Source organism: Falco naumanni, chromosome Z (genome assembly GCF_017639655.2).
Source record: "Falco naumanni isolate bFalNau1 chromosome Z, bFalNau1.pat, whole genome shotgun sequence".
Lineage (NCBI taxonomy): Eukaryota > Metazoa > Chordata > Aves > Falconiformes > Falconidae > Falco > Falco naumanni.
The window spans coordinates 72,513,129-72,536,885 of NC_054080.1; the positions used below are offsets into that span (position 1 = coordinate 72,513,129).

Here is a 23,757-nt window from a genome sequence, read left to right on the forward strand (position 1 = left end):
AATCCTGCTCAAAAAGCTTAATGACCCAAGATGGTTTATGTTTCACAAAAAACAGCATTAGAAAACACTACAAAACAAGCAGCCTAGGCTTGAGTAGCAACATTTCTCAGAAGTATTTACAGGTCCTGCAGTCTTGTCCACTGGCATGCCAAAAAGTAGTAAGCTGTCCAAGTTTTAGAAGGGGGTAGACAAAGGTGCATGATCAATGTAAGACATGGTGGATAGGACAAGGCATTTGTCCATTAAACTGCAGGTAATTATTTCCAGCCTTTAGCAAAAAAGTCTTACAGTTGAATTCTGTGAACAAGGAATAAGGCTTGTACAATGACATCATCCATATACCTCTCTCTCCTTTACATCTTTTTGGAAATTTACTTCACAAAATTAAACATATGATCAAATTTATTAGGAACAAGCACTTTCAATTTCCGTAATTTCTTATATGGTTTGGTTTAGTTGCTTTTCCTCCCCTTGATTACAAAAGGATAATTTTGAATGCAACATGTGCAATCTGAAAGCTGTAGTATCAAAATACGAAAAAAATTTGTAGGTTAGGTTGTCCACTGAATAAAGAAAAAAACTAAAGAAAACAGTTGGTCTCAGTTTGATGCAGTTACTATACTTTGTGCTAATGTAGGTGTAGAGTAATGAAGCTGGGTTAATTAGCATTGATAATATACAGCTGTGGCTGGCTTGAGGGGTGGCGGGTTGGCCGATGCAGATAAGGTGCAGGTGTGGCTGCTTCTGTTAAGGGGTTGGGCAGCCAATGAAGTGGGAGCAGCCGAGGAAGAAGCAGAGAGAGGAGTGTGCCCTGGATGAGGAGAGGCTAAGAGAAGGCAGCAGAGGGACTAGCATGAAGGGTATGCTGTATGTGATGGTAAAAGACCTTGTTGCAGCTGGCTAGCTTGGAGAGGGCTGCGATGTGTAGGCATTTACAGTACTTCTGTTCTACTGTTAAGAAGACACAGCATGGGGAAAAGAGAGGTCATTTAACAAAAGGTGACCACTGGAACTTCATCACTGTCCTATGACAAGAGAAGCACACTTCAGCCTTCTGCATGGGATGTAAGCTGCTGGTGTATTAACCAACCTGCAGAAACTCACTTAAGTCACTGGAAGTTTTGCAATACCTGTGCAAGAGAATGGTTTCTGCATCTGCAACACCTTGGTCACATGGAGAGCCTTGCAGCAGCAAACCAAAAAAGCGTGTTTTTTTTTAAAAAAAAAAGGATGGTATAAATTGGAGAAGCAATAAAATTGGCTCAGGAGAACACTGCTTTAAGAATTGCTTCCAGTACTTTGCTGTTACTGAATACACTTTGAATTTTTAACACTATGACATTTTTGGGTGCAGTATTTTTCTCTACTATTTTTTCTTTCTTGAACAGTAAGAATCATAGGCTATGTCAGTTTTTATACTATTCAAAAGCAGATACAGCTTCACTAGAAACAGAGTTCAACTAAGAATGCATCCCACATTAGGTAGTGCCCAGCACAAAGGAAAACACCCTTATCTAAAAGCTTTTCACTATTTTTTTCCCCAGTTAATTTTTAAACTTATAACACTTGTTTGTGGTTTTAATCACCCTGAAAAGCAATTTCCTTGCTTAGGTCAGCTAAGAAAGATTTCCTCACTTTTACCAGTTTCAGCCTGCATGTTCCACCACCTGCTGCTTCTGAAAAATTATGAGCAAGCACTGTAAGTCAGTCTTTGGTTGTATAGAGTCTTTGAGGCTGCCTCCATCAAGTACCACCAAGCATTCTGAAAATCAAGGTATAATTTGTCTAAGATACAACTTATCCAGGAATTCGGTGAGACCTACTAGAGCAAACATCAAACCCAAAGTTAAATTCAAAATACATGGTTAAGGCAAAACTTCACACACTTTTTAAAAATATTAGTTTGTATGTCATTTCCCAAAAACAGTGTATTGCAATTATAGTGGTTAACTTAAAAAAAAAATTGCTATCTAATTGTCAGGATTTCTGCCACAATGCAACCAAGATCTCTCAAGTAGTTGGTGGTAAAAGGCATTTCTTAGCAGTTTAATAACAGTCATCCAATTTCAAAAGTCATTAAGGCACAAGCTGTGAAAACTGTGTATGATATCAGACTAGAAAAAGGGTACAGAAATACTCTCTGCAGATAAAGTAATGGAAACTTAATTTAGAAGTTGCAAAGCTCTGGGTTTTTTCCTTTCATAATACCATGTTTTACTCACTTGCTCTTCAAGCTAGGAACTTGAAAAGCTAAGAGATTATACTACACGAGTAACTTGAAGTACAGAGATGAGTACTGTGATTACTGTTAATATGAAGGTCTGGTCTTGTACTATCTCAGTGGCTTAATACGTTCAGTTGGATAGACAAATCCTTATGAGAGTAAAAAAAAGTAATTTCCAAAACAATGAGACATGTCCTCCATAGTTTCAGAAAACAGACTGAAAGGCAACTGACACGATCATGAAATAATTAAATATTCTGAAAGGCTATTTTTTAGGAATCGAAAAGGATATTTTTTGTTAAGAGTCACAGCTCAGCTGCTTGCCAGTTGCAGGATTTTTCTGCTTGGTACTCAAATTGTTTTTCAAATTATACATTTGTCAGTTTTCTTTGTATTTAATTATATATAGACACACTCAGACAGATAACATGAGCAGGACTAACACTATCAAGTCCATCATAAAAACGCTTGCCCAGTAACAGTACCTAAATTAACAACTATTTCAGCTTAGGTAAATTAAGGCTGTAGTTACAGGCATCACCAGATGAGCAAAATGAGGTTTAAGAGAAGAAAAACTAGGAAATTACTAGAGGATTTCAGATTCCATTAGTGTTTTCCTTATTAAATTCCTGAATATGACAACGTATTTGGTAACCTGATTTAAAACAAACACACATAAACCACTTTTTCCACCTCAAACACAAAAAAGTGAAGGGGTAATTACATAATCCAGAATGGACTCTTCAGTTAAACATGTAATGACACCCATCCAATAGCACTATCACTGACGTTTAATCTACCTCTTAAAGACTGTCCTTTTCACAGATGTAAATTAAACTGCTTTGTTAAAGAGGGTTCTTACCCCAAAAGGTAAATAAAACTTTCCGGAGAGGTTTTATTCATCAATTTGCAATAAAAGGATTTTTCCTTACTTTTCCACTTCTAAAGAGTCATAGCCATGTATATCAACTGTTTATCTTTACAACTGAACAGTTCTGAATCAACTAGTTTAATAACTTTCAAAACTCCTGCTCCTCCTATTGTGTAGAAAGTATTATTGTTCAGGTAAATAGACTAAACAAATTAACTACATGATAACTTAGAACAGGTTGTGCACTAAGTATAGTCACTCCTAATAAGGTCCCATACTCTGGAAAGAGATACTAACTTAATTTCACATCATCCACATCATCTTGTATTAATGGTCTTCATGCTCCCCAAGTACTATACTGTCAAATTTGTGTAACTAAAGTGCCAATTTTATAGTACAAAAAATTAGGACATTCAACTATGAAGTTACACTTTACTGACTACCATAATTTGGCTAGCTGGCCTTGATATATTCACTGCACATACAGTATTTTTTTAAGCATAAGCATATTTACACATAGCAATCTTGAAGATGGGAAGCTGTACAACCATGTGACTACTGTCCTGTCATATAAACCTGACATAAAAAGCACAGTAGATAGGGTTACGGGTGAAAACTGAACTATGGCACCTTAACCTTCCACATCTTGTGTTTTCTAAATTCACATCTGGTAAACAAAGAAATCTTCTTTGCTAAAGTAATATTAAAAAAACTCCTGTAACCTTTTAGTAAACCAGACTATTTAGCAAACTTTAAAATCGTTCATGAGATCAAAGCTGTCTAAGGCTCTCTGAAGTGGACTGTGATAGGATCTAGAAAACAACAGGAAAAGCAAGAAGCACATGCATGATCTGGAAGAGATCTTACAGCTACGATCTTCATCATGTACTAAAAGAGAAATCGTTTGATAGCCGGAAGTTGATGAACATTATTCATATTACATTAAAGTACAGGGAGAGACACTGGTGAAAATTCCAATCTCCTCACCATTAATGGCTAGAAAGAAAGGATTTATGTAGATCCTCTCTCCTAGACAGCTGTCCATTAACCTGAATGAGAATTTTTTTTAATTAGAATGTTTCACTGAACACTTGTCATTTGTCAAAGTGGTCATAGCTTTGAAAAATGTTTACATTTAAATAGACTTTATTTTAAAGTAACAGCACCAAGGTGTTTCAGTTTTACACCATTACAGTATTTCTAGAACAAAAACACTTCAGTTACATTCTAATTGCAGGTCTAGCACACTGATTTTTTTTCCCACAAATATCACTATGTTTTAAAATGTCAATCTATGCATTTTTACTGACATAACTTTTCCAGAAATATGATCAGAGATGTCATACATTGTTTTTATTTTGCTTTGGAGTACAGTGTCATCAAAAGCTATACAACATACAGTATAAAGAGAAAGTTCACACTTGTTCACATTACTGCCAACACTAAATGCAAGGAAGCAAACGTGACAACATATTCATATATCCTAACCTGTATTTCCCCAAAAGCTAAGGAAGTAAGTGTGTGTGGGGGAGGCAGAGATCCATACAGAGTTATCTGTTGTATTATACTGAAATCTGTAAGTTGTTAACATCTTCCAATCAGCCAAAATATTTCTCAGGATCTATTTTAGTAATATACTTTCAAAGTCAGTATTCCTAAATAATTTATAAATATTTTAAATCAAACACTGCCATACTGTAAAATGAATGATGAAATTGCAAGTCAACTGACATGCCCCCTCAGCAATCAAGTTTTCTCCCACAAACCTACCCAACTCACTCAAGTCAAAATATGTGTGTTCATATTGTGCAAGGTGAGAAGGGGAATAAAGCCTCTCCATCTTGTTCATGTCACACACTTGCAAGCTCTCATTTGCTTATGTGCTGTAATGCACAAACCAGGGAAAGGCAGTCTCGTTCATACTCCACCCAACCAATCTCTTCTGCCAATGCTCCCAAGTAAAACAGGAAAAGATATTTATTTCCTCCCACTCCCAGAGTGGTCTTTCATTATACGGCTTCTTGACTGGCTTATGAGAGCTAGTGATTAAACAGCCAGTTTCAAGATTGGGGGAAGGTTGGAGGGGAGAGAGATGACCAAGCCTTTATTAATGGAACAGGATTATACTAATAAAACCAGGAGGATATTTAAACTAACATCAAAGAAATGCAGAAACCTAAGTCTCACTATACAAGCAGCTTGTTTTGGTTTAGTTAAGCCTGTTTCCAGCTTCAGTTACTTAAGTATTCACATGGCCTTTCCAGAAAGTATATTCTAATTATGTCACATACACAGGCTCTCACTTACAAAAGCAAGGAGATAATGAGGTTGACAAATTAAAAAATTGCAAAAAAACCTACATAATAAAAGAAAAAAGTGCTCTTAGAATTACTTCTTCAAAGAAGGTACTGGTAAAGTCTCAGAAAGGATAAATGCACTGCTACTATTTCTCTGTTCTTTAATACATGGCAAATATTTTTTCATTATTCATGTAAATCACACCTTACAATATGAGAAAGCTGGCCATCAGTTAATGATTGAAACTGCAAAAAACTGCATTTTCCCATTTGTGAACTGTTAGTTGCAGATATCATTTTATTGATTAAATAAAAATCCACATGCATCCTATAAAGGCATCTCTAAATTCCAAACTGATACGCTACAACAAAAGCTACAATAAAAGTGAAGTCTCTGTCTTTAGCCATGGACACAGTTCCAAGTTACCGACTGAACTGCCAAGTTGCCTATGTCATTGGCATATGGAGAAGGCCCAAGAACTGCTCCATGAAGGTTACATTAGTCTTCACAGGACCATGCCAAGATAATTCATCCTGAGTCATCCCTACCTGTACCCAACCCACAGATGTTCTGCTTATCTTCTGTGTTCTTTATTCTCCAGGCACTTCACTCCAAATGACTACTACCTTTTCCTAAGAATCTAAAAGACGCTACTGTGAAAGAGAGGGCTAATTACAGCCCTCAGTTTCTCTGAGGCTTTAATATAAAGCTTTCTACTACAGAATTCAGACAGCATTATTGTCCCTGTTGTTGCTAAGGAAAAAGTGTAGTGTGGCCCATATGCTAAGATACATGAACAACCACAACTGACCATGCAAATAAATTAATAAACTGAAGATTACTCAGTCATGCTTTATTTTTTAATAGAATTTGCACAATTGCATGCTCAGCACTTTATCTTCATAACTTTTTGAACTGCAACTATTTGCAATGCAGTATTTCTTTTTTTCTAGCAAGAGGATGGCTTTCAAAATGCAAGTAAGTTATATTTGAACTGTCCTGAGTTTTACTTACATTGAAAAAAAACACAAAACCCCCAATGAAACTTATTATCCATGTATCTTTCAAGTAATTAAAATCTAGAAATTTTTAAAAAGCCTAAAATAAGTGTGCTATGTATTTCAGGTCACCCATTATGAGAAAAATACAGTTATAGCTGTTTGCCTACCATAACTCACTGATGAATGAAAATGACAATGTACCAAGTAAGACGTAAAACACAGCAATGCTATAAATATGTATTTGTAGGGAAGTACCTTTGAGGGAAAAATAAAACCAATCTTTGCAGTGTTCCCTGAGATGCAGGTGATTACACATGCACCTTTTAGAGAGGTAGCTCCATCTTTCTACTGTGAACCATTAACATTATTCCACAAGTCACAGTCTCATTTTGGAGAAGATCCTTAGTTCTCTGCAGCTTTGCTATTGTAGAATAGAATCAATTTGGGTTTTTTTCCAAACTTGAAATTGCTTTAGCTTAAAGTAGCCCCAGAGGCTGTCCATCTTTATGGGGATATTCTGGCAATACAGAAGCATTAAAAATGAAGCGTGACACCCTTCTAGTTTCATTCACACACCATTTGAACAGAAACCAGAAGCAGCTGAAATGGATCAGGCCTCAGCTACCTTAAGCTCGCATCAATACTGACATAGACACTGAAGCAGCAATAAGGAGTAACTAGTTCTCAGTCTTTCCTCTCTACATTGGATCCTGAGGCACCTATACAGGTAGGGACACTGTCCTTTGCTAGCTATTCATCCAAGTCGTCAACCAACTGAGTTTCTGTCTTGTTTTCCAGTAGTGTAACTGCTACTAGTTCCAGTAGTGTAACTGCTACTAGTTCCCACTAGCCTCTGTGACAGAACATACAACTGAGAGAACACAGCAGCACCAAGGAAAAGATCTGTTCCTGTGGCAACAGGCTGTTTACCTCTGCAAAAAAATAACTTAAAACTCTTCACATTAAACTCACAGGACATGATCCAGGGATACATCTCAATTCATAATCCTTTTTCCTCTGTAACAGTTGCCATGGGACACCATAAATTAGAGCTTGCAGAACCACAAGTGACCTTCCCAGGCCACATGTTTGTCATTATTGTCTGCATGCTTTGGCACACATGATAACATTTATATCTGAGACACAAATTTATACTGACAGTAGTATTCTGTATAGCACTAAACTGCTATTTCACATAATCCAACATTCATTTACATTTGTGTTTTCCAGGTTCATATTACAAGGAACTTGAGCTCCCCCCACTGTTAATTATTCCTACTGTTTACTCACAGCAAACATCCTCTTGTAAGACACTGGCTGTCAAGTAGGTATTTCTTATTTCTGAAAAAATTGGAAAGCAAATTTTCAAACATGACTCTCTGCTTTTCAGTGGACAAGTATCTGAGTTATTAACTAATCATATGTATCAACCTTGTACATAGGTGATTACAAAAAAAATAAATTTCAAGTTATCTTAGCATCTACAATAACATACCACTGATGAGTATGTTAGCAAGCTACGTGAGTGCTGAATTCATAAACTACATTCAGAGTTCTGAAAGTTACCGGAAAGAAATGACAAGCAGGAGCCCAGTACTGCATCTTAGCAATCAGCACTCCAGGCCACAACTGACACCCACACCATGCCCCCAAAACAGAAACATCTTTAACTTACAAAGAGTCATAAAATGCTTAACAATGATTATGACAAAACCCAGATTAATCACAGAACAATAACAAGTAACTATGACAGAACCATTAAAGTTACCGTTGGTTTTAATGGGGTAAATCTCATCTACAAAATTATTATATATTATTTAAAGAAAAACAAAAGCGGTTCTTAAATAGTCTTGTGTGCACCAAGACTGTTTACTACTGTGATCACTGAGTTCAGCAAATAAACATTTTACTGCATTTGAATACCCTAATGTTTCAGGACTAAGCTATTTAAAGTCCAAGTAAAATTCTAACTTATTTCAGGAAGCCATTAAGATGATACCTATCAATTTCAAGTAAAGGCACTTGTGTAAGCCCACTGAAGGCAATCCATTCACAGAAGCGTAATATTAAAGCATCACTTGACACAAAACCCTATTAATGTACCTGAATGTAACTTGATTTACAGAATATTTATTCATCATAATCATGCACATGAAACTAAACTAAAATATTCCTATGAAGGTGAATGTGATTTTACTAATAAAACCTCTAAGTTCTGCAGAGAAAATTTAATGCCTTTGGTAAATGATGCTATTTCTATAGGCTAACTTTTAGAGCTAAAGTACATCTATCTTCTAATTTTTGTTTGTTTTTTTTATTACAAAATAGCATAAGCGCGTAGGCTTAATCATAAAACTGATGAGGGTTTTTTTCTCGTTTAAAATAGTTATCTGCTTACATCTACAACATGCTTTATGGTATCTTCTAACTGGATTTCAAAATCAGTGTATTTTGCGATGAGGTATTTCACCTACTTTTAGCATCCTTCCCAAAACACTTGTTCAAATTTACACCCGTATCAGTAATTAGGCGCAGGCAGGAGACTTTCAACAGCTTTGTTTCAGACAAATACTGTTCCCTTCTAATAAAGATCCACGGAGTGTCAGCCACATTTGGGCAAGCTGACAGCCCAGACTCTCAAGTTACTGTGCATCAGCTGACTTTCAATAATTATGCATATATACTTAGTCCATGAAAAATGCAAACCAATTCAACCTTCCTTAGCCAGCAATGAAACAAGGTTAAATTAAATCAAGTTACATGCAGTTGCCACAGGCTACATATACACAATTAAACGTTCACTGTAGCTGAGCATGCAATAACTTCAATTATCAGGACTTAACAAATCATGCTGAATTCTCAGAAGCCCACCTACAGAGCTTTTTATAAGATTTCATTGGCTAATTATTTATCAAGATGTGATTAAGAATTAGCTTAATCCCATGACATCATATGTCTACTTTGAGCCTAGAAAAAGAATTTGTCAGGAATAAACACAAACATTTACAGAAAAAGAGAGAACTCCTATTCTGAAGCCTACTAATTCAACATTATCATTTAACATGGCACTAAATTAAGGAAGTAGCTTTCATTATTCTTTCTCCAGGTTGCAAGCCAAGATTACAGTGTGATGTGAAAACTGAGAATGTTTACCTTCCAGTATTATGATGGCTTGTTCACGTAATGATATTTACAGAATTGCAGACACAAGAGTTCTTAAATCATGCTATTCTTTATTGCAGTGCCTCAAATATTTTAATATTTTCCATGGTAACAATAAATGATCCATTTCTATAAATAACCTGACTAAACTTCACACCGCACTAGACAGAAGCAGTGGGAGTTACTCTGGTGAGTAAAAATGCAGCACTATAGCTCTAAATAAACTTTTGTAATAGTGACCCTAGAGTGCACAGTGTGCTCTGACAACCCTCTAAGCCATTAGTCACCTGAATTATCACCAGGAAAGTTCACCTAGCTGAAAGTTCAGCTTTTCTTCAGTGTATGTCAGAACTGCCACTGTTTTTGCAGAACCAAGGAGCTCAACACCTGTTACAAACCTAAGTCTGGGCAAGGCCTTCAGAGTAGGAAAGTCCAGTCATACACACGCTTTGAACATGCCTAACACACAACACTGGTTACTATGCACTGCGTGCTAGCCACCACCTCCAACCCTTCACTCAGAATCTCAGCAGAACAGAGGAGTACTTGCTCAGGATGTCAGATACAGAAATTCTAAAATCATCCTCAGTAGCAGGAGGTTCAGACATGCATTTGTCACTATCTATTAGTCCCTGACTGGCTCGAAGATTTTATGGGGTAGCACGCACTCCCTTCTCTTGTCAAAGGAGTACTACACCACAATGCAAAGAAAATTAATTACAACAGGCAAAAAGCCTGAAAGAGAGAATAAGATTAGAAAACAAATTTATTTAAACTCTCTTTCAGGAGGTAAAAATCTCTCCAATGTTTTCTATTGACTAAACAATGTGGATCCCTTACTCAGCACCACAGACAAAGTTGTGAGTTCCATTATGCATGCTCACACATCTCAAATTTTCGATTGACACTCAAGGGCTGACCTGTTCAATCATAGCATCGCAACAATGAAGTCCCTTTTTCATCTCACTCCAACTCCTTTTCATGATGTAGAAATCACGATCAAAATTTTTACCTGCTGCACTGTGACAGCTGTTTTACAACACAATGCTTAAAAAGATACTATAATACATGCATTTCCATAAGTTAAAATTTGTATGATTAAAAATGCTGAAGATCTGATGTTAAAAAACCGTCTACAACAACAGAATGCTCAACACAGAAAAGCTGACATCACCAAACTACTCAAGCATTACTTCTTCTGTGTATCAACGCAAATCTTTCTAGACTTCTATCAGGAAATCACACACACCCCTTGGCTGAAAGATCACATTTGCAAAGTCAATCAGAAGTTAATAAATGCCCCTTACACTCAAGAATTCTGATGCAGTCCTTGGATTACATAACTGTGTAACACCCCCCTCCCAGCCCCAGGCCCAGTCTTCATTCAGCTTACAGGAGGAATCTGCTCTGGAAATGAATCAGAGGCTATTCATAAGGCTGCAAGGTCTGTTGTAGACATGACTCTCCAACTTCAAGTAAAAATGAAAGACAAGTATGAAGGCAAACAGGCTGCAGATCAGATAGGAGGAAACAGAAAATTTTCACTCTTGAGAATTTCATTCTATTTCTATTACTAAGGGTAAATATTTCTGTGTTCCTTTCTTCCTGCACACTCTGAAGCCTAACGTGAAGAAGCACTGATTAGTCATATTTGTAACCAAAATTAATAAAATCCGTTCTAATATTATCACACGTTATGATATAAAAAAATTCAAGTTAATTTAATCTTACAGTTGCTCCAGTTAAGACTTCCAAAGTTATGAATACTAACTTCTGCATCTCAGTTCCCAACTTGCATATTACATACTCTCCTCAAAAACATTTTAAAAATAAGTATTTGTGAAGGATTCCAGAAAAACTCCTGAGGAAATTAAGAAATCTATCTCTGGAACAGGGCTTAAAGATGTGAAGTGATTAAGGTAAAGGACTACACACTGAACACCAAAGAGAAATCAAAATATTTAATCATAAGACAGGACTGGAAGCAATCTCAGGAGCCTATCCTTTTCCCCAAGGCAGAATCAACAATATCTAAGGCCAATCCTAGGAAACATTAATATAACCTGTTCTTTTTTTTTTTTTTTTTTTTTTAAACAAAAACCAAAAAACCAAAACCAACTCCACTCATTCCACACAGTTAGTAAAACTGGCATTCTGTTCTAAGGAAAAAACTGACAACAAACTTAAGGACTACCACAATACATTCACAAAGATGCCAAATGCAGACTACACAAGTAATCTAACTACAGAACTCCCTATCATTTGCTCTTGTAAGAAATACTTGACATTTCTGAGCCTTTTTTTTAATCCTACTGAGCTGGGGATACACAATTCAAACCACGAATTCTTGTGTGTGAAATAATGCTTCTTTGCCCAGCCAATCCTTGTTTTGTACTACAGACTTCTCAAGCAATTTTCTCTTCTTCCCCTCTCTGGCCTCTATCAGTACATACTACCCACCCATTCCCATCCCTGAACTGCTTCCCTTGACTGTAAACCCAATTCCAAAGTACTCTTCTGTTTTGGCTTTTTGCTAAGGCTGTTGCACAGCTCCTGTGTATCTTTACTAAGGACACCTGTATCTGCCCCACCAGCCCCTTTATACAGGCCTCACAGTTCAGTCATTACTTCCTTAGGAACTCCAAGCTCCTACCTTCCTCCCAATTCCTGCCCTTCAAATTCCCATTCCCTTTCCGTCCTGTGTAAGTCTGCTCCAGTCCACCACTCTTCTCCGCGTATTCACCTTGTCGACCACCTGCAACAACAGTTGTCTTCTCAACATTCAAATGAATCAGCACTGTGCATAAGCCAAGAATGGACACCAGAAAACTAAAAGCCTGCATCACATCTCACTGCTTAGAACTGTACTTATTAGGAAAGTCCTGTTGTACACAAAGTTTTTCAACATTAGTGCCTACAATCAGAGAAAGTCAGCTACTTTGAGACACTAAAAACTTGCCCAATTTTTAGACAGGTTTTTGAATGTCAACAAGATGCACATCCCTAATGCAAAAAGTGATCTCACTCTCAAATTTAAATTCCTTTCCCAAAGAATGGGGGTGCTCCAATTACTTGGAAAAGAAGGTCAGAAATAATTTTTAAACTTTTTCTCTAGCATGACACTTATGAGCCAGTGAACTATTTTAGCTTTAAACTTTATTGAAAGAATTAGTTAATAAAGGGCAGTCACTCAGTATGGAAGATTTTGGCCTAAATGACCAAAGTTTAGCGAAGTCAGAAGTAAAATCACTGTGTTTAAACGGTGTCAGGAAACCAAGAAGAGTCACTGCTAATCACATCTATACAGAACAAACAAGAAGCAACAAGCATTCTTAAAGTCAGCTAGTAACTCTGTTAAACTCTGTTTCAATTCCCCATAACTGCCAAATTTTAACACGACACACTGAAATTTTTCTGTTACAGGTTATGCCTCAACATGAGTTTTGAAGGAAACTTCCAGGAAGAACAAATCATCACTGAACATGCTAGTAGAAGAAAATCCATTTCCCAGCATACAGGAAAGAAAGAAAAAGAAAAAGAAAAAAAAAAAAAAAAAAAACCAAAAAACATCCCCCTACTAGCATCCATGTAGTAAAAGCTCCTTAATTTGAACTAGAAATTTAACAAATGCATCATCAGACAGATTTTTAATTTTCCTTTAGGGAAAGAAAAAAAGAAGAAAGAAGAAAGAAGAAATAAAAAAATCAAAGTTAAACCAATTTTAGATCCCTACAAAGTACACCCCATAAGCCCTCACCAGAGTCTTGTTGGAGTATTACCAAAATTTTCGCAGCTTTTAGACTCCAAAAAGCAGGTTCCAGATTACTTTTTCTACAGGAGCTAAGGCAGCTGCTGTACATCGCATGTGATGAGGGCCCTCTAAATTTTCCCTCCATCCTTAATATCCAGCAACCATATCCAAAGAAAATGAGAATGCAACATACCTGAATATATATATATATATATATATATATATATATTCTGAATATACCTGAAAATAACATGCAAGAAACCAAGAGAGTCTCTACTAAGACCTAAGACCTGGAAACAAAATTTCAGAGATGGAAGTATTTGTAACCTCATCCTTTCTAAGTATCTGATCAACACAGATGAGAGAGTGTTAGCTCAGACAGGAGAGGGGTTGCGCTATCACAGACACGTGTTTACATTCAAGGAGCTTGATAAATTACATTATATTAAAAATACAAATGAAAGAAAAAAGGTTAACATTACAAAACCAAGCATTAAAGTGTTAAGGAATGTCAGAATTATGGTTGCTTACACCTACAATTTAGTCCCTTGTGCACTATACGGGTTATTCATTAAGTGATCATATAATGGTTTTTGTTATTTACAGGAACTCTGCCTCATATATAGCACATGATACATGTCATGAAACAAAGAGTTACAGAGTAGAAGAGGTGTCTTCTATGGGACACTATACTTTTTTACCAAGGAATCTGAATAAAATGTAGTTGATAATTCCAGCTGCTTAAAAACAGTTTCCTGTCCAAGAGATCTTCTGCTGGAAATTGCCATTTATAAAGATCAACTCTTCTTAAAAAAAAAAAAAAAAAAAACAGAAGGAAAAAAACCTTTAAAACCCCCTCCAACTTATTTTCACAGAAAACTTCCATCACAAGTAAACACAGAAAGAAAAAAAAAAGGAAAAAGGAAAAGACTGAGCACTGCTTTTCTACCTGCTCCATAATAAACACTGCCTCTAGGCCATGCCTTGAAGATGGGACATAAAAAGCCCTATGGGAAGAAAAAAATCTCAAGACCTTCTCTGCCCAATATAGATTAGGCATTTGGACCTGGACTTCTGACACCTCAAAAGCAACTGTCTGGCTAGGAATGCACTTATGACACCTGTGAACCGTCTTGCTTTCCTAACAGAGCCACAGAGCAGCTGGACAACAGACTGACATTGCAATGAAATGGTCTGACCACTAGGCTGCAGAGGATTCCGTTCAACCAGTTCACTTGCGGGAATTTGGGTTATTACCTAGTTGTTATCTCTATTCTTCCCAATAAAGAGATTTTGGGTTCTTCACAATACGGAGGGTGATTCTTTTTTATTTTTCAGGACAGGAAATCTGTTCCAGCTGTTGGCATGATCAAGACAATTGAAACTTTAATAGATGTTTAAGACCATCAGTGAAAATCCATTCTATACCTCCTAGGGATCCATCATGAGAAAATACGAGCCTGATATGTTGAAATGCACTGCACTCACAACTGCAAAAAAACTCAAACTTACTGTGATGTAAAGTAACTAAAAATCTGAAGAATAAAGCATGTCAAATTACTCAAAATTTATAAGCACTTTTAAAATTTACTATTTTCCTTCAGTTTCAGTCTTCCATCTGTAAAATGGAAAAAATCTTTTACAGATGTACCAAAAAAATAATTCTCTAATGTTTGTGAAGCATGGCTATTTATTTTGAGACAATTATCATTTTCGAGACAATTCCTTGAGACAAATTAACAGGTGAAAACACTTCACCAGGAGAGATTTGGGTATTTACAGCAGGTAATGAGGCAGCAGGTTGCACACTGAATGACAAAGAAAAACAAATACATAAACTGGGTTATAACAGTATACCAGTCAACTGGCATTTCCCATGTATGAGGCACTGACCTGAGGCTGCAAGGGTAAAGTGGAATACAATAATGTAGTTAAAGGCCCAGTGCATGGAGAAGGGGGCTAGGTTATGTTTGCTTCTGTAGTCTTTGTCTGCTGTTTCCTTCTCCAAGTTCCTTACTTTGCAACCTAGCGTTTTTGACATTGTTCATCTAAAATGCATTGCATGTCTACACATACACACTGGTACAAAACACAAAGTGCTCCAAAACAAACCACAGTATCAAAGTAATATGAAAAATTAAAATAGCTACCCATATGAAGAATTTTGATCTCCAATTGGAAAAGCACTTTAAACCAACAGATACAAATACTAAAGGCCATAAAAATGAATGTTTCTAATTTTTTTCTGACTTTAGCATGAAAAATGGCCTTCAATGTTTACATTTTTTAAAGTTATTTGTGTAAACCAAGTAGTCACCTTCAAGTACAGTATCAATAATCACTTTCAATTTGACTGGAATTCCTCTTTGATTCTACAAACAACTGGGCCAAAATCCCTTCTCCTCTCCCTTTTCCTAGTGAGATTTTCCATAGTGACCCGCAGGGACAGGAAGTGAGACACAAATCACAGATCCTGCACAACCTCATGAAACACAATTTCCTCACTCCTGGGGTGCAGCAGACGTCAATATAGAACACAACTCTCACACATAATTTGAGGGTCAGGATCAGCTACTAAGAAGTATACTTGTAACACTAAAAAAAAATAAAAACACAAATCCAGACGAATTATATTAAAGGTTTTTAGAATACAATCCTTTAACAACTGTAATTTCAGAAAGAGTGATTATTACAAAGGATTGTTATTATACAGGCTCATTAGCAATAACACACAGGTATCACCAATTTCCAGCATTTCCTACTAGGTAACTCAGTGCAACTAAGTGTTTGTTACTGCTGATGATCCAAAGTCAGAAACTAACCTAACCTGTACTACATATAATAAAGGCGTATGAACAACAAGATTGAAAATAAGCAGTATCACATTTAAATGGCCGTTTTTTTCAGATGTTAAGTATTTCTAGCAATTTTGTGACACTGAATTGCTACCCTAACACCACATGATCCACCTCATACCTACCAGACAGCAAATTCTAAAGATATCACTACTCATATTTTTCCAATTAAGTATGCCTATAATTGTTGTCAGTGTCCAACATTCATAAACTCCTCTAGAACAATTTCTAGAAAGCATAAATTACTATCTATTGCCTTGATTCTACAAGAAGAGTCATGTGAACATTAATGTATATGGAGTCTCAAACATGCAATAAGATTGCACAGGGGTACTTGTACGCCTAAGGAGAACAGGGATCTGCAAAGGGTTCTAGTGATATAATTTTGTTTCTCTGATTGTGTTCTGTTTCTCCTAAACCAAAATTTAAACATTCCAAATGCAAAAAAAAAAAAAAAAAAAAAATTTACTGGTATGCCTGCTTCTATGTCTTTATTTTTAAGAAGTATAAAAACAGTTTTAAAAGACAGAAAAAGGCCTCAGGGAAAGATTTTTTTGTTGGAATAACTTCAGGTAAAACATTTAAGTTAAGAGGGAAAAAGAACAAAAACATGTACACAGGAAACAAATTCAAAATGTACAAGGCAGTCAAAAGTACAAAATAAAAGGTAACAAGAAGAAAGTATTTTCTTCTTCCAGGCAATAATTTCAGAATAATTAATTTTGTATTTCTAGAACACGAATAAAGTAACTACTTCCTCCTTAAGTAGCTAGCTGTTGTGATAAAGAGTGGACCAGTACAAAATAACATCTGGGAAAAAGTACTATGAAAGTGACACAGTCCTGCTTCACACACACACTCTTAAGTGTGCTAAAAAATAAAGTCTAAACCAAAAATAAGCAGTCTTCTAAATATTTCCACATGAAATATTTACTGTATTCTAAATATATTTTTCTGATATAAAGATATTTACAACTACATAGGCTGTGATAAAGCAACTAATTCAGGATTAATCCATGTGGCTCAGAAGAACAAGACCAAAAAACTCATTACAAATCACAAGTAAATAGTATCTTAAATTTTCCTCCATAAATATGCCTAATTTTCATACCAGAAAAGTGCATGCTTTCTGATTTAAAAAAAAAAAAAAAAAAAAAAAGTGCCACAAACATAATGCTGGCAAGATAAATTTGACAGGAACTACATAACTACAGCAGCTCATTTCCTGCTCTATCTGGTATATTTAAAACAAACCTCCTTAAACGAAAAATAAATTTGAGAAGTTCACTACTGTTAGCTTAACAAAACCATTTCTCTTAAAATGAGAGCTGTCTGAAACAGAAGAAAGAAAACACTAGAGCTAATGTCGCTTCCTGATGATGAAAACTACCCAAGAACTACAACTACTTCTGCACAGTCCTTTCTCTCCTGTAGAGCAGAGTTACACTCGGCCTCTACGCATGCTAAGGACCAAGAGAAAACAGGAATTCTGCTGCAACACACTGAGACAGGGACTGTTAGAGACAACCAGTGGCTCCCTCTGCAACTCACAAAGTTTAAAAATAAAAAGCTGCTTTTTCGAAGTGTAAATGGTTCCACGCACGTAGGCCTGAGGCCCTGTTGCAAACAGTGTCTTAACAGGACCAGGCAGCACAAAGACAGGAATGGGAGATTAGTGGGAGGGAGGGAGGCCGGGATTGGGGCTCAGCAGGATCTTCAAGCTTTTTAAAATTCAAACTGCTCCCTGACCAATACAAATCACGGACACGCTACTGACTACTACACGGATTTACAGCATTAAAAACACGCCTTCTACGTGACAGCTATATTAACTTCACCCTTTTAAACATGTATCAGGGCACTCAGAGGCACGACAGCACAGTTTTATTTAGACAGACTCTAAACACAATACACCAGAAAGTTACTCTATTAGATACATTAACCACTTCTTATTACAACGAATCCACCCGAAGGACTAAAAATCTGCTGAAACATAGACAAATTATATAATGTTAATTACTTGTTTGCCATGTACAAGCTTCCTGTCCATGTGCAAGACGAAACTTTGTATCTCATAATTTCCTTGAATTATGTAATTTCTGTAGGACTATTTTTACTGCTTCACAGTTTTAGATCTACCTCAGTTTTTCTAACACTCTCAACTCTACCACGCATAAGTCCAAGATTTACTTCACTGTAAATTAGCTACCATTTATTTACAAAGATCTGTCACTTCATCAACAGTCATTTGCAAAACACATTTGATTTGACCTGCTAAAATGACACCTAATTACATATTCAAACATCATGGACACAAACAGCCAATAACAATCTCAGGATCTCAAAGTGGTATGGCCTGACAAGAAAGGATGACACTTTTTAAGCGTTCCTCACTTTTCACTTAATTAAATTTACGTTTGGTTCTCAAATTTGGGTAAGATTTCATTTTCACCTTGGTCCTTTAAATGTCATAAATGCAGGACGCTGCAGATGATCCCCCTCCCATTTTCTGTTTTTTAAAAGCATAAAATAGTATTCCTTGTGAATTTACCACATATTCTTGTAACGAATACAGTACAAAGACACTAAGATTGTGTGGAGTACCTGATACAATATGCTTGCCTATCTATATTTTCTGGGTCTGCAGGTGTCCGTGTTGTGTCAATCATCCCACAAGCGCTAGTTTTATGCTATAAATATACTAAGTGATTAGAACACTAATCAATCGCTGTATTATTTAGAGACTAAACCTCTACACATTATAAATCCACGTGCATTCGAACTTTTGAACGTTCAGAACGCAGTTGGTTAGAATGAGAAGGTAACAGCGAAGTGAGGTGGTATTTTTGTTCCTGGCTATTTACATTGTCTCTCTTTCCTCTATTCCTCCACTTACTCCTTCCCCACTTCAGAGGGCTGTCTGCGCTGGGACCTTCCTTCCTTGCCCTAGGTGAAGTTGTAAATATGGCAAAGGATCAGTGCACATTTGCGGCTAATTGTATTGTTTCCTCCTCCTCCTGCTGCTCCTCTCCGGGTTGAGGCCTGTCACTGAGAAGCCGCTTCGCCTTTCTAATCCCCGAGCTGGAGTAAAGGCGCTGGCCGGCGGGCCTGCGCTCTCCACCGGGCCCGGGCCTCCCGGCAGCCCGGGAGGAACCAATCTCCTCCGCCAAACCCGAGCGAGCAGGAAAGGGGGCTGCGAAATAAACACCTCCGGTTGCCACTTACTCCCTTCTACCCCGGATAAATGCTAATCCCCTCCGCTCCCGGCAGTGCTGGGCCGCCTGGGCTGGGAGGCCCGGCCCGCTGCTGGAGAGGGCAGGGAGGGGAAGGGGAGACAAGGAGGGGGGATTACCTGAGCAAATCGGCGTCTGAATCCAACGAGAATCCGAGAGAGGGGGAGAGAAATCCGCCCCCCTCCCTCCTCAGAGGAGCCGCCGCCGCCGCTGGGCCGCCGCCGCCGCCGCCGCGGAGCAGGAGGAGGAGGGGAGATAATATAACAACAATAATCCGGGCCGGGAGGGGGGCTGGCTCCTCTTCCGTCTCCTCCTCAGTGCAGCGAACATGTAGAGCCGGGGGGTGAGCGGCCGAGACAAATCCCTTCCCCCTGAGCCTGCTTCACAACATCAACACGGGCCGGGCCGGGCCGGGCCGCGCCGGGCCGCGCCGAACTGGTTCCGAGACACACTCCGAGCCGCGGGGGAGCAGGGGGGTGGCCGGGGGGGCAGCGCTGCCAGGGGGCCGCCGCCGCCGCTCCCTCAGTGTGTGCGAGCGCAGCAGGGCGGGGGAGGGGGCAGCCTGGGCACGGTGAGTCGGTACCGAGCGGGGGGGTAGGGGGAAGAGGAGGAGGGGGAAGGATCCTGTGTGTGTCTCTCTCGCTCCCTCTCAGAACAAAATGCCGACCGGAAGTGCCGCTGCAGGAATGACTCCCTCCACCGGCGCCAAACACCAACAGCCTCCCCCTTCCCTCCGCTGCCGCCTCGCCGCCCGCTCGCTCCCCCCTTCGCGCAACCAGCGCCGCTTCCGCCGCCGCCACCGCGCTGCTCGGCGCGGCGCCGCTCCCCGCCCAGCGCCGCCGCAGCTGGAGCGGCTCCCTCCGCCGCGCCGCGCCTCGCCTGGCGGCGGCAGGCACCGCTGAGGCTCCGCTGCGGAGCCGTCTCTCCCCTTCCCCACCCCTGCGGCTGCCGCCTGAGTTTCTCTTCCCCCCCCCCTACCCCCCCGCCCTTCCAGTGCGCGCAACGAGACCGGAGTTCACGCCTAGGCCTGCGCCGGGAGGAAGGCTGCCGGCGATTTGTGAAGAAATGGCCCTTGAAAAAACCAGCACACGTTCTGGGGTTTTATTTTTGTCTTCCCCAAGGATGGTGGGGAGGAGGACTGCAAAATGCCGCCTCGCAGGAGGCAGACCTAAAAAGGCGCTTTAAATTGCAGGCACAAAGGCGGCACTCGTGCCCGTGTCCCCCCCGCCCCCCCAGCGGGCGCGATGTGTCAGACCCGGGACACTTGCTGGAGTTACTGCTCATGTCCGTCTGTGCGGGTCGAGAGGCCGTGTCGCAGGAACTGAAACACCCGATGCTGAAAGCGTTGCCGGGGCGAGGGACTTCCAGGTGGACATACCGAAATGGAGTGGCTTTTAAAAACAACCTTTTTGGACGAGCACGGGGGAGAATGCTGACGTTCGGGTAAAGGGTCCTTCGATGGAGGGTGATGCTCCCCACCGCCACCAGATTTACTGGAAATATTTTAATCGTGGGTTGTGAAGGAGCGTTTGGAGAAAGGGAATGTCCTAGTCTGAAAGATTTTCTGGTGTTCCTCTGTACAGGTAAAACTCTGGATCATGACAGCACAGGACAATAGTGAAGAAGCATTTATATCCGATGAATTAACTATGTCTTTTCATACTCGCGTCGTTTTGGTCCTCAGTTCTTGGACAAAATGCCCTTGATTCCCAGGGGAAGCCTTGCTTGTCCATCAGCTTCAGGATTCAGCGATGCAGTTGGACACAGCTGTAAATACCCTGTGACATACAAACACACCCTTTCAGCTCCGGATGGATATTATTTGCACAAAGGGATAAAATACCTCACACCAATGCACTTCAGTCTTTCCAAGTCTTAGGATTTCCTGAATAATGCTCTGTCTTTAATACAGATTTACAGTGCTTCTCGCAAGCTTAAACAACTATTTAAATGCATAATGCTGGATGAATCAAAGTTCGTTTTACAGGTGTATGTGTTTTTGTTTGGAAGTACAGAAGTGAAGATGGCACTGGCGAATACGGTAATTCAGTACTGGAAATACTAGTATCTAATGGGTACATGCTCCTCTTAAGTTTAATGGAGACAGAGCAAACTGGACTCTGAAAAAAATGTATTGCATACCTTTGTTACAAGTTAATAGAAAAGGCCCCATTCCTATAACTGTTTATGCGTTTACAACTTAATTAAATTATCCATTTGAAATAAAGGGAAATGATTGGTGTAGTAAATTAAGCATGTTCATAAATCTTTGTGCTTAATACAGATACAGTGCAGCTCTGGAACTCAAGGGGAAAAATTATTTATCTTCTCCTGGTAATAAACTAAAGTTTAATGAACTACCTATTTGGAGTTCACATACCTGTACGTATGTGGACATGTACACCTATGAGTCCACAGGAAAACCTGATTTTAAAATTACAAAGTTGTCCCAGAAATGCTACTTCAATCTACTTCAGTTGTTACCAATTCATGTTGATGATGTCTTTCTGTGATTTTAGTAATTTATTTATATAACTTTTTTTCCTTAACTGGTGAATTAGTATGTAAATAAAATGTAAACCCTGAAATTTTCCTTTTCAAATGCCAAATAAGGTTTAACCAGTACAAACATCATAGTAAAACACAACACTGATTTGACTAGTTTCAGTCAGAATTTTCCAGTAAGAATGTCACTGGACCATTTTACGCTTTTAAAATCCCATTCAACTACAAGAATTTGTAGAAATAGCTGTTTTGCCTGCATGTTACCTGCACCTGAAAATGACTAAGTCATCAGTTCTTTTAGAAGGTGGTGATGTAACACACATGAGCAAATCAAGATATTTTTTTTCTTAAGGGAAATTAAATATTTTTTATTCCATTAAATATTACCATAATCCACTTTTAAAAGGCAAGTTCAGATTCTTCTACTGCATTCAGAGAAGTTGTTCCTTGTGTTCCTTTTATTTTAAAGGTCCACTCACAGAAATTTATTGCAGAATAGAGGCTCACTATGTTCCTAAAATACACTTTAGTGTGCATAGTGTTCAGCTCATCATACCTGAAAAGGCCAGAGAAAGGGATAAATCAAGCATTTCAGAACATTACCTGAAAACATATCAAGATACTTTAAACCTTACTACTGTTCCAGGCCTTAGTCATGGGGTGGAGGTAGTCCTAATCTGTATGGGAGGAGCTATGCAGTCATACAAGCATGACTGTGGCACACTACCAAGCATATATACTGCGCTGAATAAAACTGGTGTCAGTGCGGAGGAGGGCAAAGCTCTCCGAATTCCCCTGATAAATCCACACCTCTGTAGTCGTGAAAGTGAATTGCAAGTTTCAGGGTAAAGTTTTAGAGCCTAACCCTACTTGCTTTGATGTCCAAAGGAAAAGTGTCTTTTGCCCTGAACGAATGACTGGGCTCCAGTAAATCTAACCTATTTGCATTAGTCAGTATTCTGAGGGGTGTTCTTCAAAGACTGTTTTAATGCAACTTTAAAAGACAGGAATTAAAGGTCTTTGTGCAGACTATACTGTTCTTAACACGTATTTCTCAAGCAATCGTCACAAGGTAGATGGTAAATTGTAGGTACTTCCCTTACTGGTGTTTACAACTGTGCACTGAGATAAGCTTTCTATATTGAAAGGCAGTATTTGTATGTACACTATAAAATTGTGAAGAGACAGACCTCTTTGCCCTCTTCATTCTTATGTTAACTTCCTTGACAGCAACATGTTGTTACTCAGATTCATAAATTATGGACAGCATGTAATATTACACAAAAAAATACACCTGGCACCAATGTTTTCTTAGAGGCTGCTTCTTATAATGTGGGGGTTTTTTCTATAGAATGACTGAAAAATGTATTGTGCTTTTTAATTTTTGTCTCTTTAAGGGCTGATATAACATATAGGTACCTGTCATTTTTTCATGGGATGCACAAATACTGTTTTGTTTACCTTTTAGTTATTTATAAGCAGTATATATTTTTGGCACATTTGTTAAATAAATGTGTCTGTAAAATTTTAAAAAGTAACATTATGATTGTACATTTTTATATTTTTTCAATAATTGAACTTCTCTAGAAAATTTTGGGAGCTCATATCTGGATGTAGTATAGTAATGCAGTCATTAGCTATCACCCTAAATGTAAATATATGAATTATTTAGAATCTGGTGCTAAGGCTGGACTACAACAGCAAGCAGGAAGAATGTAATAATGAATGCTTGTATGACAAATAATATAAAGTTATGTTCTTTATATTGACTCTAGTTCACAGGAGCAAATAATAGCAACATGTAATTAATTCACTGGGGAATATTCATTGTGAGAAGTAAGCAGCCTGACTTATCAG

At 38.5% G+C, this 23,757-nt stretch overlaps 2 protein-coding genes across 8 annotated transcripts in view; one reads left to right on the top strand and one right to left on the bottom strand.

Moving 5' to 3' along the window:
- The window catches only part of NIPBL (NIPBL cohesin loading factor), a 152,169-nt gene extending 132,169 nt beyond the window's left edge, over window positions 1-20,000 (bottom strand). For 6 of the 7 annotated variants that reach the window (XM_040579220.1, XM_040579224.1, XM_040579223.1 and 3 more), the window contains exon 1: window positions 19,515-20,000. The gene's annotated coding sequence lies outside the window, so the exon portion shown is untranslated. Of the gene's footprint in view, window positions 1-12,209; window positions 12,312-19,514 lie in introns of all 7 variants that reach the window. The other variant, XM_040579217.1, reaches the window with a different exon arrangement.
- LOC121080746 lies at window positions 17,526-23,438 on the top strand. Its single transcript, XM_040578868.1, has 3 exons — window positions 17,526-17,765; window positions 19,994-20,838; window positions 20,979-23,438. Exons 1-3 carry the CDS (start codon window positions 17,526-17,528, stop codon window positions 20,980-20,982), a joined length of 1,089 nt encoding a protein of 362 aa, XP_040434802.1. The 3' UTR covers window positions 20,983-23,438.
- The last annotated feature ends 319 nt before the right edge of the window (window positions 23,439-23,757 follow it).

What these genes read in the sequence shown, in the direction of transcription:
- LOC121080746 (XM_040578868.1), top strand. Translation starts at nt 17,526, where the DNA reads ATGTCGCTTCCTGATGATGAAAACTACCCAAGAACTACAACTACTTCT. An exon ending in GTGTAAATGGTTCCACGCAC is followed by an intron (nt 17,766 to 19,993) that starts GTAGGCCTGAGG and finishes GCGGGGGGGTAG; the next exon opens with GGGGAAGAGGAGGAGGGGGA.